Source organism: Aricia agestis, chromosome 6 (genome assembly GCF_905147365.1).
Source record: "Aricia agestis chromosome 6, ilAriAges1.1, whole genome shotgun sequence".
NCBI lineage: Eukaryota > Metazoa > Arthropoda > Insecta > Lepidoptera > Lycaenidae > Aricia > Aricia agestis.
This window is the reverse complement of record NC_056411.1, coordinates 2222757-2238982: the sequence shown is the minus strand read 5'-3', so window position 1 is coordinate 2238982 and position 16226 is coordinate 2222757. Positions and strand designations below refer to the sequence as shown.

The following is a 16226-nucleotide window of genomic DNA, read 5'->3' as shown; positions in this document are numbered from 1 at the left end:
ATTCGGATTACTTAGTTGATTCCCTGGTACATTTTTATTTCTGCATATTTTTTAAAATCAATAATCGCATATTATTCTTAAGTGAATTATAAAAATAATTATCTATTATGGCCCTTTTTCACTTCACAATATTTTAGAAGATATTTTGATTTAAATTTTTCTAACCTAGGGAATCAACAAAGCTAATAGCAAAAAGCTTTTTCAGCTTAATAAACAAGTTCAATTTAAATATGAACATGTATAAAATTGTCTACAAACTAAACTTGTTCGTTAAAACCAAGTACAATGAATGGAAAATGAATTTATTTGAAATATTTTGACTTTAAGAATTTTTTTATATACCTATTTTACTTATTGGTGTCATTAATTATTTGTATCAGTATATGAAGATAATGTAATTTATTTTAATAAAAATAAACAGATATGTACCAATTAGATAAATAAATGTAAAATATTTTGATTCCCTACTTAAAATACCCAGGGAATCATCAAAATGTATGTAGAGGGAATCAATAAAAAGTTAGTTTTTCCTGAGGTGTACAAAAACTGTGCATGTAGGTTAAACAATAAACAGTCTAACTAAAAACCATACTCATTATCGTCGTTTACATCGTGTCTAAGCAAACTTAACTTTGGAAATGACATTGTAATTAGCGAATAGGGAATCAATTGTGTAAGGAACCAAGGTTGAGGGAATCAGATATTTTCCTTTGTAACTCGGAAACGGAGCAACGAATTGTGTGACCTCCTTCCATGATATTTAGAGGGCTACCGAACCTCCCGCCCTGCGCACCCGCAACCACGTGCTTCTTATAACTAGGGAGTTACGAGCCTCCAAGTGAAGCGTATAGGGAATCTCTATGTGAGCCAGGACAAATCTTAAAATGACTTTTTCTATTTATATAACAACAGATACGTTTATATACAATTGTTTTATAAATATTTTGTTTATACTCTTACGATTTATTTACTTTGAAATTAGAATTTCATTGTATTTGAGGGATTTTTTTGGGAATTTATAGTGAATTCTGGGGACAGGACACGTCCAGGGAATCAATTTTTCGACCTCTAAATTAGTTTTAATTATATTTACAATAGGGATGATGACAAGATCAAAGATTAGCGAATTTTGTTGATAAAATAAAGAAATCACGGTGAAAAATAAGTGTTCCCAAAATTTCAGCTCGATAGCATTTTTATTTTTTTTGTTATGCGCCTTCAAAGTTGGATAATCAAGTCGATTTTTTTTTAAATTCTTAATATTTGTATACCATTCGATATCCTATGCAATTAAAAGCAACTTTTGTTATGAAAACACTTTCATAAACGCAGTATTTAATATACCTATCGAACAAAGTTCTCTCCCCATGCGTACAAACTACGAAAGAGTGACGTCAGTCTTTCGTAGCACTTTGTATGGAGCGTTTCGGGCAGGTCTATTTTATGAGATGTTTGAATTGTCATATCTTGATGAATTTTTAAGCTATCAGACTCATTCTTTCAGCGATGTTTCTATTTTTTAAGGGTCTTCAATTACCAATAAGAAAAAAAAATAGTCATCAAGCCTATTAAGTTTTTCTACAGTGCCTAAGTGGCCCAGTTAGATCACACCTTATATTACTATAAAAAAAATACAAAGGTCTACATATTATGTAACTCTGCGGGTAGTTTATACGTCTGGACAACTAGTTTGGAGAATCAGCCTAATAAGTTCTGCAAAATTAAGCAAAGTTTTTGTGGCCAACGTTTAAGCTAACCTGAAGAAGCTGTTTACGCGTAAAAATTGGCCATTTTGACTACCCAACTTCGGACTGGAATAAATATTTTAAAAATTAGTTTTAACGCATGCAAAAGCATTTTAAATATCGCGAAGAATTCTTAAAAAAACAATAAATGGTGATATTCTATGTTATATTTATTCCAAACGACAAAACGTAAAAGGCGTATATAATATAAAAGATTAGTGTTGGAGTTTTGCGGAGAATGTGAAAGAGTGATGTTTTGTTTTTATATTATTTTCCTAAAATTGTGTTATCTGGTTTTTAATGTATAATGTTGGTAGGATATTAACCATTAGATATTCGTTATCGTGCACAAGTGTGGGAAAGTGATGTAATAACCAGAAACTCTTTTGTGTTCCCTCCAAAACTCCATCGAAAGTTTCAGTAAAGCGTCTACACAGAATAAATACTCACGCGTCTACCACTTTACTGAATCGACCGACTTGACTTCTTGACTGTTTTGACTTTATACTTAGACTTTGACTAGACTTTAGACCTGACTGACCTGACGATAATATAGAAAAAATTGTATTAAAGAATATTGTTTTCCCGCCATAATATTATATTCGCCACTGGCCATGGTTATAACCGAAGTGCCATTATAAGAAGAAGAAGAGATTAGTGTTCTGTGGTCAGTTGTCACTTGTCATCTGTCAATCACATTCATAATTCCCATTGACTTTTATAAGTGGATGCGGCATAATGGTCTCTACCAAATCAAAATACTGTGGCCGGTCCGCCATTTTATGTTCCGGTTCTCCGAGGTACATAAACTGTCAAAGTGTCGTATTATAGGGATGTCGAAATTGAAAGAAAATATCGATACATCGATATTTGAAAAAATATCAATAGCGGTCTCGATATATCGCGAAAAAAATATCGATATATCGGTCAAATTTTTCGACCAATTTGCTTTTTTTTTTAATTAATTTATAGTTCGTCAAAAATTGAAGAAATTTAAAAAAGTTTGTCCTTGGATCTTTTTGTTATTTTACCGATGGCTTGACTTCGTATGTGCTAATTTAGTTCATAATTAGACAATAAATAAGATTTGTGATAGAATAGTAATATAACATGGCTTGATTTTCGATATTATTTAATCAACATAGAAATTAGTAGATTTGACGTTTAGTGATGTACTTTTTTATCGAACTTAAAAAATATAAGGTGAAGAATCTGATCATTTATTTAAAAGATTTTAACCTTAATAGCTCACTTATAACATCTTACTTATCGATATCCTCGACAAATATCAACCGAGTGTCCCATCACTATAGATCGCCATGTTTAGTTCTTGGCAATATGGCGCCGACCACACTTTTTTGTAGTTATGTCGCTTCCATCTGTTTCCTTATTCATTGATAATTCCATTCAAAAACATCTCACATCTGTCATCTGTGTCAAAAACATTCCAATAAATTGAAAACAATTCAAAAATTGATACGAATTACGAAATGAGAAATAAATACCAAAGGTGTGAAATCTGCAGAAGGAATACTAATGTTAAAGAAAAACACATATTAGCAAGATTTCCCACGGACGAAGAACGGTAAGTAAAATTCTAGTAATAAGACGTAATGTATATTGTGTAAAGTTAATAATAAAATCATTTATTAATTACAATATAGTGTTTGTAGTCTTAAAGATTGTGCAAAATAATCACTTCCACAATCATTTATTGCAAAGTAGGTAGTTACCATTATATTCATCACATCTGTTTTTAACTATATAAATTAAGTATTTATATAAAATTTTTAATTTTACTTATTATTTCAGTTGCAAGAAATGGGTCAAAGCCGTTGGGATTCCAGAATTGGCTAGATTAACTATAGCTCAATTACATTATTCCCACTTTCTATGTGGCAAACATTTTTCGGATGATAACTTCCGTTCAAAAAACACTAGGCTAAAAATAACTGCCATACCTACCCTGCATCTCATAAACCCACCCCTGAGTGATACATTTTTAGAAAACTTTCCAGGCAAGAAGCTTATGCAATTACCTGAGGATGCAATAGTTATACGTAAGATTGTAACAATACACGGTAAGACTTTAAAGTATTATTATTTTTTTTCAACACACATATCACTTTAACTTACAGTACTAACAAAATTATTGGCTATACACAAAAGTATTGTCTTTGCATTTACAATGTCTCAAAACATTTGAACAAAAGTAGATGATCATTGATCACATTTGTTTTGGACAACCATGTAGAATCTCCATTGTGGGTATCGCAGTCACAATAGATTTTGTTATGTGGCAGCCGGCTGCCGCTTGGGGATTGATGGGTTAAAATGAGGTTGATATCTTTTCACTGTCTGTAACCATTATAGAGAACCTAATCTCTGAAATGGCTGGAGTGATTAAGTAAGGAATAACTTAGGCTACGTTTTAACCGACTTCCGAAAAGGAGGAGGATATTTTTCACTTTTTTTATAATGGTTTGTGGACAACTCTGGCATTTGTGGACCGATTTCCAAAATCCTTTTGTTGTTGAATGAGATGCAACCCAAATTTGGTAACATGATTACAAAAATGGTGATCTGATGATGTAATCCCCTGAGAAATTGATGGGACTCCTTGAAATTTATATGGAAACACATTTTAAACAAGGATTTTAAACTTAAACTACCAAAAAAAAAGAAATTGCGCTGTAGTATACCCTGGTTCCGAAGGTGCTGTACAGAACTCTTGAATCCTCTAGATACGGCATACATGTTCGGCAATTTCGGTGTTGTTTCAACAACTAAAAGCATATATTTTTTCAAATGAAATAAGGGGGCAAACAAGCAAACAAAAAAGGGTTACCTGATGGAAAGCAACTTCCGTCGCCCATGGACACCCGCACCATCAAAAGAGCTGCAGGTGCGTTGCCGGCCTTTTAAGAAGGAATAGGGGTAATAGGGGAGGGTAGGGAAGGGCATAAGGGAGGGTAGGGAAGGGCATAGTGGAGGGTAGGGTAGGAATAGGAGAGGGAAGGGAAGGGAAAAGGGTAGGGGATTGGGCCTCCGGTAAACTCACTCACTCGGCGAAACACAGCGCAAGCGCTGTTTCACGCCGGTTTTCTGTGAGCCCGTGGTATTTCTCCGGTCGAGCCGGCCCATTCGTGCCGAAGCATGACTCTCCCACGGAAAATATTTAAATGTCAATGTGTCAATTTAAATACTAATCATCATCATCACTATAATTAGGCCATTATCAAAACTCTTGCCTTTGATTATATTATTGTTCCACAGTTTTTAACTAAATTTTCAAAACTGTTTTGTAGCTGTATAGTGTTTATACACTGTAGATGTACAATAACCCGAATTTGGTACAATGCTTACGAAAGTGGTGATATAATAATGAGATATAGAGGGAACTTTTTTTAAAAATGAAATAAGGGGGCCAACAAGCAGCTAGTTTAACACTATGATCCTACTATCCTACTAATATTATAAAGGCGAAAGTTTGTTTGGATGTATGGATGTGTGGATGTATGGATTTTTGTTACTCTTTCACGCAAAAACTACTGAACGGATTTTAATGAAACTTTACAATAATATAGCTTATACACCAGAATAACACATAGGCTACAATTTTAACCGGCTTTCGAAAAAAAAGAAAAAGGAGGTGTTATGTTCGTTTTTTATCTTTAACGATTACTCCGCCGTTTGTGAACCGATTTTCAAAAATTTTCTTTTGGTGATAGGTTATCATTCCAATTTGGTACCATATTCATAAAAGTGGTGACCTGATGAAGAGATCCATAAGGAATCAAGGGAACTCCTCAAAATTTATATGGAAATATGTGGTGACTTCGGTTTCGTGAGCAGTATTCTAAGCATATGCTATCAACAAGTAAGATTTTGCACCAAGGTATACCATGGTTCGGAAGATGCTGAGAGAACTCCTGACCCTTTATAGATACAAGTTTGGGAATTTCGACGTTGTTTTAAGAGAGGAAAGCATATGCTACTATGCAAATTACCTTAATCTTTAATAATCATCACTACCATAAACCGTTATAGAACCATGTGTCGTCCCGTTTTGACCCTATTATTAGTAATTTTCAGTCTTTTATGATATATCACTTAATCCGCGGGTAACACCGCGGGGCACAGCTAGTTTATGTATATTATTGAATAAAAGATCATGTTTATTTATTTATCTTGTTTTTATACACCAAGCAACCTGTTATATGGGTATCTTGATATTTTATTTTTCTGATTTTACAGTTGAAAATGGAGTCACCACTGCAACCACCACCCAACAATTTTTGGATGAACATAATTATTTTCAACAAATTGATCCATTAAAATGTAAGTTCTAAGACTTTATTTGTATTTAATATTCATTAATTATAGTATATTAAGTATGTAATTCAAATGCTTTGTAGGTTTGCAAATTTTTACATTTCTAGTTCTAAAATGTTGAAATATTTTGGCCACAACTGCCTTAGTAAATAGTAATATAATCTATACTAATATTATAAATGCGAAAGTATCTCTGTCTGTCTGTCTGTCTGTCTGTCTGTCTCGCTTTCACGCCAAAACTACTGAACCGATTGCAATGAAATTTTGTACACAGTTATTCTAGAGTCTGAGAAAGGACATAGGCTACATTTTGATGTGGGAAAATATCTTATTTCCATGAAAATATGGATGAAAATTTATTCGCATTGCGCAGGCCAGCGCTCATCCCGGGGGTCCTGGGTTCGAGTCCCGCAGGCGGAACAAAAAGTTTTCAATGTTCCTGGGTCTTGGATGTGTATTAAAATAATATTTCAAAAATCTTAAATATATTTTATGTATAATATTATAAAAAATCCAGAAATATATCGACGCGATGCAATGAACATTTTAGTTCTAATACGATTCAACAGATGGCGCTTTTTTTTTACTTCGTTGGAACATAGAACTAATCATACTTATTAGTTATTATGTTTTTGTTTATAGTTTTTAATACGTTAGAATATTATGTTTAATAATATTATCACTTGCTATAATAATAATCAATCTATCTTATCTTATAGAACTCCTACTGCATTTCTAAGGAGTTCGAGTGTGTTGTGTTGGCCTATATTCCATCCAGAAAATATATCAATGTAATCAACATTTTAATTCTAATATATGAAAACAGATGGCGCTTTATTTTTTACTTCATTATTATAACAGAACTAATCATACCTACTTTATTATATATTTTTGTTTTTATTCATAACTAGCTGTTGCCCGCGACTTCGTCCGCGTGGACTTTAGTTTATAGCGCGCGGTGTCAACAAAATTTGTGTCAAATTTAAAAACTTTTTAAAACCCTGGTAAGTGGTACCCCTCTTAGGGCCGCGCTACACCGGAATGGCAGCGCTGAAAGTGCTCGCCTCGCCGCGCCGCTGCCATTCCGGTGTAGCGCGGCCCTTAATTAATCAAAATACCCAAAAACAGCTGTGCAGTGTGCACATAATCTGTACTAATATTATGAATGCGAAAGTATCTCTGTCTGTCTGTCTGTCTGTCAGTCTCGCTTTCACGCCAAACGCCAAAACTACCGAACCGATTGTAATTAAATTTTGTATACTGATAGTCTAAAGCCTGAGAAAGGACATAGGCTACTTTTTTACTGAAAAAAAGGGTTGTAAGGGTCGTAAATTTGTTCAAAAAATTCATAATAGATGGCGCCGTGCGTCTTCTACATCGCGCTGACGCTTGCTCAAAAGTCTTTCTATAAGAGGTGGTATCATCTTACATTTAAGTCTCGATTTTTTCGATTGTTATATCTATTCTACGGTATTAAATAACTCAGTACTTTATCTGTGCAGGCAGTGACGTAACCTGAAGACCAAATTTCACCAACGACTGTTAAAGTTAATGCTCGAATTAGTATCACGTTAGCTGTTTTGTTTTTCATATGAATGAAAGAGAAGACAGGATATTTTAACAAGCTGTTAACACTAACAGACGTTGGTGAAATTGGGGCTAAACCTATCAATGATAAATAGTTTATGGGTAAAGTTGTGTAATTGGGGGGCTAAATAAGCTTTAAAATTTGGCATAATATATAAAGTTTAACATACAAAAATGAAGTACTTATTGTTTGCACACTGCACAGCTGTATTGATTGAAGGGGTACCAGGGTTTTTTTATAAAAGCTTTTGACACCAATTTTGTTGACATCGCGCGCTATAAACTGAAGTCCACGCGGACGAAGTCGCGGGCAACAGCTAGTAAATAATAATGCTTGAAGTTACCAAGGTTGTAGCTTCAAAAGAATTAATTTTCGAACAATTTTACAAATATTGTATTAATAATCTTTATTGCACACAAAAATAGCAAAAAATATGGCATTAATATTTTATAATAATGTAAGAGTTTTATAATTTGAAAGTATAGACACTTTATCCATATAAAACAGATTATTTTCTATAACACATACTTTGAGTTCCCACCTGTTGCCATAATTGTTATTGTTATTGAGAATAAAATTGCAAACTCATAGATGTCAGAAACAAAAAACTTGAGAGGTGTCAAGGGACACCCGAATGGAACGAAGTCTTATGTTCAAAAAACCTGTGTACAATATACATAACTAGCTGTTGCCCGCGACTTCCGCGACTGTCAGTTTATAGCGCGCGATGTCAACAAAATTGGTGTCAAAAGCTTTTATAAAAAAAAAAAACCTACCCCTTAAACCTAAACAGCTGTGCAGTGTGCACATAATATTTCATTTTTTTTTTAAATAAAACTTTATATTTTATGCCAAATTTTTAAGCTTATTTACCCCCCCAATCACACAACTTTACCCATAAACTATTTATCATTGATAGGTTTAAGGTTACGTCACTGCATAGATAAAGTACTGAGTTATTAAATAACGTAAAAAAGAAATAATCGAATAAAATCGAAAGTCGAATGCATGATAATTACACCTCTTATAGAAAGACTTTTGGCCAAGCGTTAGCGCGATGTAGGAGACGCACGGCGCCATCTATTATTATATTTTTAGAACTAACTTAATTTGAACAAATTTACGCATTTTCACCTCCTTACAACGCTTTTTTCCAGTAAAAAAGTAGCCTATGTCCTTTCTCAGGCTTTAGACTATCTGTATACAAAATTTCATTACAATCGGTTCGGTAGTTTTGGCGTGAAAGCGAGACAGACAGACAGAGATACTTTCGTATTTATAATATTAGTATAGATATACACTTAAAAAACGCCATCTATTGACCTCCAGGAATACTAACAACGCGTCGGTTTATTCTCAAAAAACGCCATCTTGTTAACGCACAGGAATACTATCAACGCCCTCTGCCCTTACCATGCAGGTACTAATAAAAAAGTGTCGAGGTGAAATATTTAACGCACAAGAATAATATCAACGCCCTCTGCCCCTACCACGCGGGTACTAATAAAAAAGTGTCGAGGTGAAATATTGTTCTGTCTAGCCTATCTAGCCTTAACGCCGAACGCGTGATAAGGATCTTCGTTCCAACTAATCAGATTTGTTGTATAGGGCTCCCAAGTCCTATAGTATTATTTAAACAAAGATCGCACATTTATAAGCACCGTCCGCATAAAGTACACGAATCGCGTGAAATGTGCGAGGTGTCACTATCATACAAAAAATTCTAAATGCGGCGCGTCCGGCGCACACGCGCTGATAAATGTGCGATCATCTCAAAGATATAAGACATAAACAGTACAGTTAATTATTTTAGGTGACACAAGCGCGCAGATTGATACAGGTAAAGAGGACAATGGCAGTGATAGTGCTAACAAAAAGGAGAATCGTGAGGAAATTAAAATGGAAACATCAAGTAAGTAACCATGTGTACCTTGCCTGTTTTATTACAATTATTTATTGTTATTGCTAATCGTTTATGGACGTATCAGTCCAACTCTCAAGCTATAAAGGTCATGTAACGCTGCACGCACTAGTGTGATTTCACCTTTTGTTTGTGAATGTCACATTCGTCCGACTGTCAACAATCCATCCATAATATTATAAATATAAAAAAGTGTCTGCACTGAACCGATTTCGATCTAATTCGGTATGCAGATACTGTAAGCCTCGGGAACGGGGAGAGGATGTAGGAGAGTGTTCGTCTCGAAAAATGTATGTTTCCCACGCTATGAACTTTTTAGCTTGCGTTTAAACAGGTAAACTGGCTTAGCTGAAATTTGGTATGCAGATACTTAAGTATCAGGAATTTTTACGGTCCCTATGCTTTATAACTTCATCATTTACGTTAAAACTGGTAATCTGTTATTTTTTCAGAAATGTTCTTTGCTGATGTAAAAAAATGACTGGTTCTCTTAAAAATTTAAGATAGAAGTATAAACAGTACTATTTATTATTTCAGGTGCACCAAACGCCGAAACTGATGCAGACATAGACGATGCAGAAGATTATAGTGCACCTATTTCTTCATCACTTGTTGGTATATCTGAAGACCAGAATCGCAAGACAATGGAAATTAATGGAGTAGTCCTAACCTGGTATAGTCCAGGTAAGTTGCCATTATAATATTATATTTTATTACTATATATTATTCCAAGTCCTTCACAGTCACAACAGTCTTAACTCTCAAGCTCTAGTTATTTCCAAAATGTCGTGTTCGTCTGACATGAAATGTACAGCTGTAAATTTATATTGTTGACAGTCTTACTTCCGGCAGAATCAGAATCGAAACAGCTCGATCTCAAAGCTTTTTCTACTTCCGTCATATAATTATGTACTAACTACTAGCGCACGATCGTGCTGCGGCTCAAATTGGAACTAATTCGATTTCAACTACTTTACCCACTCCTGACAGCTATACGGCTCAGTTTGGAACTAATTTGATTTCAACGACTATTCCCACTCCTGACAGCTATACTAGCGCACGATCGTGCTGCGGCTCAACTTGGAACTAATTCGATTTCAACTATACTAGCGCACGATCGTGCTACGGCTCAATTTGGAACTAATTCGATTTCAATGACTATTCCCACTCCTGACAGCTATACTAGCGCACGATCGTGCTGCGGCTCAATTTGAAACTAATTCGATTTCAACAACTATTCCCACTCCTGACAGCTATACTAGCGCACGATCGTGCTGCGGCTCAATTTGGAACTAATTCGATTTCAATGACTTCCCACTCCTGACAGCTATACTAGCGCACGATCGTGCTGCGGCTCAATTTGGAACTAATTCGATTTCAATGACTATTCCCACTCCTGACAGCTATACTAGCACACGATCGTGCTGCGGCTCAAATTGAAACTAATCAGACTCGTAAATCAAAATCGTATCAGTTTCGGGGGTAAGACGGTTGTATCAAAACGAAGTGATAATACTTTAGGTGTGTTGGATACAAAGTAATATTATCTATGTCTGTTGTCTAGCGATAGACCAATCAATAGCTTAGAACATTTCTGGTAAATAATTTGCGTTTTATTTCAGATCCCACCACCTCAAGCGCTCAATTAGATGTGGTGAACCATAGTTCTAATGTTACCATAACGAATCCGGGTAACGCATTTTTGTTATTAACTAGAGATCGCCCAATGGTCGAAATTCGACCTTAGTTTTAACGACATTAGGACTACTATATTTTGTAAAAAAAATATTGACTTTATCATATACTTTTTCAACTCTTGTCCCTGGGACTCAGCTGATCTCAGACTGGCCGTGTAAGCATTGTCTAACGGCCATTCCCAATATTTGATCTATCTCTGGTTTTGCCCTACTAGAGATAGGAATACCTCACAATTGACATAAAATATATGTCTCTAATGTCTAATGTGAGCTATTCCTATCTCTAGTAGGGCAAAACCAGAGATAGATCAAATACTGGGAACGGCCGTAATAGTATCTAAGATTCAATAAAAAAAACTATAATTCATTTTAAATTTGTCAACTTGTTGTCAACAGACTTCAACCATAAATAAAAGAGTATAATTCGTAAGTATAGGCTTGTCACTAAAAAATCTGTCTTTTTTCCTAGTGTGTGTGTTGTTATAGTGTGTGTAATGTTTTACTTGTTAAATTTCTTTATGATAAAAGCATAATTTCAAAATAATATTAGCTAGATGCACTCCTTCACCATATAAACTATAACTGTGCAAAATTTCATTCACCTACATTTCCCCATTTTTCGTCAAAAGGGATACAAAGTTTTTGGCTCACGTATTAATATATAGATTCAGTAACTTAGTATAAAATAGTTAAAAACTCCATGACTTCGTATCAATTTCTCCCTATTATACCGTGAGTAGATTTGCAATAACATTTCATTACTAAAAATAGCTAAGTTGGTTCAGCCGTTCTCGAGTTTTCGCGAGAATATAAGGAGAATTGTCAAATCACCGTCGTTTTTAGTTAAGTAGAAAATAAAAATTATGCACTTTTTTGTTCAACAACAAATCTCAAGAATGGTGATAAAATATTTAAAGGGACTTGGCTATTATCAGGATAGGTCTTCATCGTAAAGTGCTGTGTGGGGGGCGCAGCCCCCCAAGCAGAAGACGGAGCGAAAGCCTATTAAGCAAATGACACTCGAAATCCGTGTGTTAATTTAGGTTAGAATAAATTCACTTTTATAATTACTTCAATTGTTTGTAAAAAGGATAATTAAAACTCAGCACTAACGACGCGATACCATTTCGTTAAAAGCAACAGCTCCAGTAGTGCTAGCACGGCGACCAGCGGAAATGCGAAAGTATGGACAAACTGTGGAAATAAACCTAAGGTGCCGTTCCGATCTTTTTTCGTTCCGAAAAATTTAATTAAAATGCCACTTTACGACACACTATAGTATATGTCATAATGTAGGATATTATTTGAATTTTTAGAACTATAGTCTGTCATAATGTGGCTTTTTAATTGAATTATTCGGAACTAAAAAAGATCGGAACGGCACCTTAAGTTCATCTCCACAGTTTGTGACTATAGTCTGTCATAAAGTGGCATTTTAATTGAATTTTTCGGAACGAAAAAAGATCGGAACGGCACCTTAGGTTTATTTCCACAGTTTGTCCATACTTTCGCATTTCCGCTGGTCGCCGTGCTAGCACTACAGGAGGGGGGGGGCACAGCCCCCCCAAACAAAAAATGAACATAACACCTCCTCCGTTCCGGAAGTCGGTTAAATATGTAGATCATGTGTTAATCCAGGATATCAGCTAGCGGCTTGAAAATTTTTGTCGAAATCGGAATAAAAACAGTAGAGTAGTACGATCATAACATCTCCTCCATTTTGAAAGTCGGTTAAAAATGTAGCCTATGTGTTAATCCAGGATGTCAGCACTTGTGCTGATATTTAATTTACTTTATCAATGCCTATAAATGTTTTCGTTTTATTTCAGGTCCCACAACTTCAAGCGTTCAGTCAACTGTAGCTAACCATAGTTCAAATGTTAAGAAAAAGCAGCCAGGTGAGAATTTTTATTGTTTATTCAATAACAAGCTGTCACACTAAGATACATTTATTGATCATTAAACTTCAATTTAATGTGTCGTTTATATTCAGCCCAAGGTTATTATACCTAGCGGAATAGAGAAACAATCCCGATCAGTCAAACGAAACCGAAATGGATTCACATCTGTGTGTACAAATAATATGTTAACGCCTCCGTGGTCTAGTGGTATAGAGCGCAGCTCTTGGCTCGGAGGTCGTGGGTTCGATTCCCGCGTTGGAAACATGTTATTTCCAAGTTTGGTTAGGACAATGCAGGCTGATCACCTGATTGTCGGGGAAGTAAGATGATCCATGCGTCGAATGGGCATGTAAAAAGTCGGTCCTGCGCCTGATCTCTCGCTAGTCGTGTCGGTCGTCCGTCCCACTGGGTTATAGTATATATAGGGAGGGTAAAGGAATAGAGAGTGTTCTTGTGTACTGCGCGCACACTTGGGTACTATAAAGTTACACCTGCGTAGCTGGCCTGGTTTCAATGGAACCGGCCACCGAAACCGGTGTGGGAGCTATTATTAATTTGTTAACATGTGCGTGTTAGTAATGTATTTAGTAATTACAACCATCTTTTTAAGAGCTTAAATTGGAACATAAATAAAAGTAAAATAAAAATTGTTTTATTTCTAAGTAGATTAAAAAAAATACTTTCAGAATGTTGATACTACTGGTGCCCCGGGAACTAACCCGGCGAGAAGAACTGGCATAAGAAACTCGCACGGGGCTCACTTTTTACCAAATAAGTGAGAAAAAATTAATCTTTTAAAATAAAATTTACAAGCCGATAAGCGCCGACTGGACATCAAACAGATGAATAAATTGGTTCTGCTGTCATGTTTTTATACGTGGAAGAGCCATGCTTTGGCACGAATGGGCCGGCTCGACCGGAGAAATACTATGTTCTCACAGAAGACCGGCGTGAAACAGCGCTTGCGCTGTGTTTCGCCGAGTGAGTGAGTTTACCGGAGGCCCAATCCCCTACCCTATTCCCTTCCCTACCCTCCCCTATTACCCTATTCCCTCTTAAAAGACCAGCAACGCACCTGCAGCTCTTCTGATGCTGCGAGTGTCCATGGGCGACGGAAGTTGCTTTCCATCAGGTGACCTGTTTGCTCGTTTGCCCCTTATTTTCATTAAAAAAATGTATCACATGTCTCTTTTTACCACGCATGACGCAGTGTTACTGATAGTGACATCTCGCTTGCGCTCAGCCTTTTGTATCTCTATTCCGCTAGGTATATTAACTGTATGATTCAGCTTTATTGGGCGACCTAAAACCACCTTCCTATTATAATATTACGTAAACTAGGATCGAGTATGCACTGTATTTGCCAAGCGCGTACACCCGAAAGGGACAGAAGGAAGAGGCTCAGTACGGCTTTTACAGCCGGTTATATAACAAATTTATAACCATGTTAAGTTTATGCAGCACTCAACTACGTCTTTGTTTCACCACATGAATTACTGTAAATCACATAAATAAACGAAGTGAATATCGGTCGCAGCCATGTCGCAACTGATTTGTCGGTCGCAAGTTTTCCTTGTGACAGTTGTGACCAACAGAAATTCTGACAAAGACAAAAAATGTTGTCTCCGTCCTTTTCATTCTTTACTGTTTTTGTATGTTGTGATTTCGTTCACACACGGTAATAATAATTGCGTAACAAATCCAGGGGGCCTATTATGAGCTCTTAAATCCATTCACTTTACGTCCTTATACAGTCAGTATAAGGACGTAAAGAGAATGGATTTAAGAGCTCATGATAGAGGCCCAGAGCGTACTTCATCCTAGTACGTAAATTATTTCATACAATAAAAATATATAAGTACTTACACATCAAGTTTTTAATACAAGACTTTTTTTTGTTACAGTCACAAAACAAGACAAGGGGGAAATCAAAAGGCTAAAAGCCGCCCTCGCCAATCACTACCGTAAGAAAACGGCACTAAAATTAAAAGAAATGAAAAGAAAATTAAGAGATATCCGAAAGAAATTAAGGGCCATAGAAAGCATCGAATCGCCTCTAATGAAATCCTTCATCGAATCGGAAATATCCAACAGTAAGAAAAACGCGCACGGTAAACGATGGTCCACGTTTACCAAATGCGTGGCATTAGGTCTTTACAACACAGCGCCACAGGCATATACTTACTTAGCAAAGTTGTTGCCGCTACCGACCGTAAAAACCATAAAAACAGTTTTTCAAGAATTCCAACAAGAAGGCGTCGCCGTGAATGCACTTGAACAGCTGCAGCCGCAGACTGAAGACTTTCAGGCGGCCGATACTTTAGTATTTCCGTCGGCCGATACTATAGTCGAGCGTTTACCGTATGAAGAATAAAGACGTATAAAGGGGCGCGCAATAAAAGATTTGTATCGGCCGATAATAATTTAACCCTATAACTATAACCTCAATTTGATCAAACTATCGACCGACTAAAAGTACGAGTATGTAATCTATGTAAAATATGCAAACCTCCAAGAAGAGTATTTCCTGTTAAGAGGCCGGCAACGCAATCTTCTGATGTTTCGAGTGTCCATGGGCGACGGTAGTTGCTTTCAATCAGGTGAGCCGTTTGCTCGTTTGCCCCTTTTATAAAAAAAGAATAGGATACACTTTGTGCAATCCTGTTCCACGAGATAGCGTTCAGAAAAAGGCTCATCTATAATATATCATCCAACAGGATCAATGGATTTGAGGATTTCGGAAATAATGATCGTTGAGGTATTCAGAAATAATGATAGAATTTCAAACCATGCTTTAGTTCTATGTTGCAAAGCTACATAAAAAGTAAAGGTAGGCAAACAGTTTATAACATTATAGCATAAGTTTGCAATCAAGGCCCTACAAACATCAGAACCATGAGCCAACCTGACTTAAATTATTATTTTCTTGACAAAAAAAAATATGGTGTCTTTTCAAATATCCAAAAAAAATTCCTGACACAGGTGAAATAGTTTTTATTGGTAGGTAAGGATAAAAGTATGGATAGCTAAATGGGTACT

General features: G+C 35.8%; 1 protein-coding gene across 1 annotated transcript; it reads left to right on the top strand.

Annotated features, from left to right (window-relative positions):
* The first annotated feature begins 3171 nt into the window (after nucleotides 1-3171).
* LOC121727996 lies at nucleotides 3172-15758 on the top strand. Its single transcript, XM_042116082.1, has 8 exons — nucleotides 3172-3330; nucleotides 3558-3826; nucleotides 6003-6086; nucleotides 9482-9580; nucleotides 10127-10273; nucleotides 11212-11280; nucleotides 13116-13184; nucleotides 15092-15758. The coding sequence occupies exons 1-8, from the start codon at nucleotides 3236-3238 to the stop codon at nucleotides 15559-15561; spliced, it is 1302 nt and encodes a 433-aa protein (XP_041972016.1). The 5' UTR covers nucleotides 3172-3235; the 3' UTR covers nucleotides 15562-15758.
* Nucleotides 15759-16226: the final 468 nt, after the last annotated feature.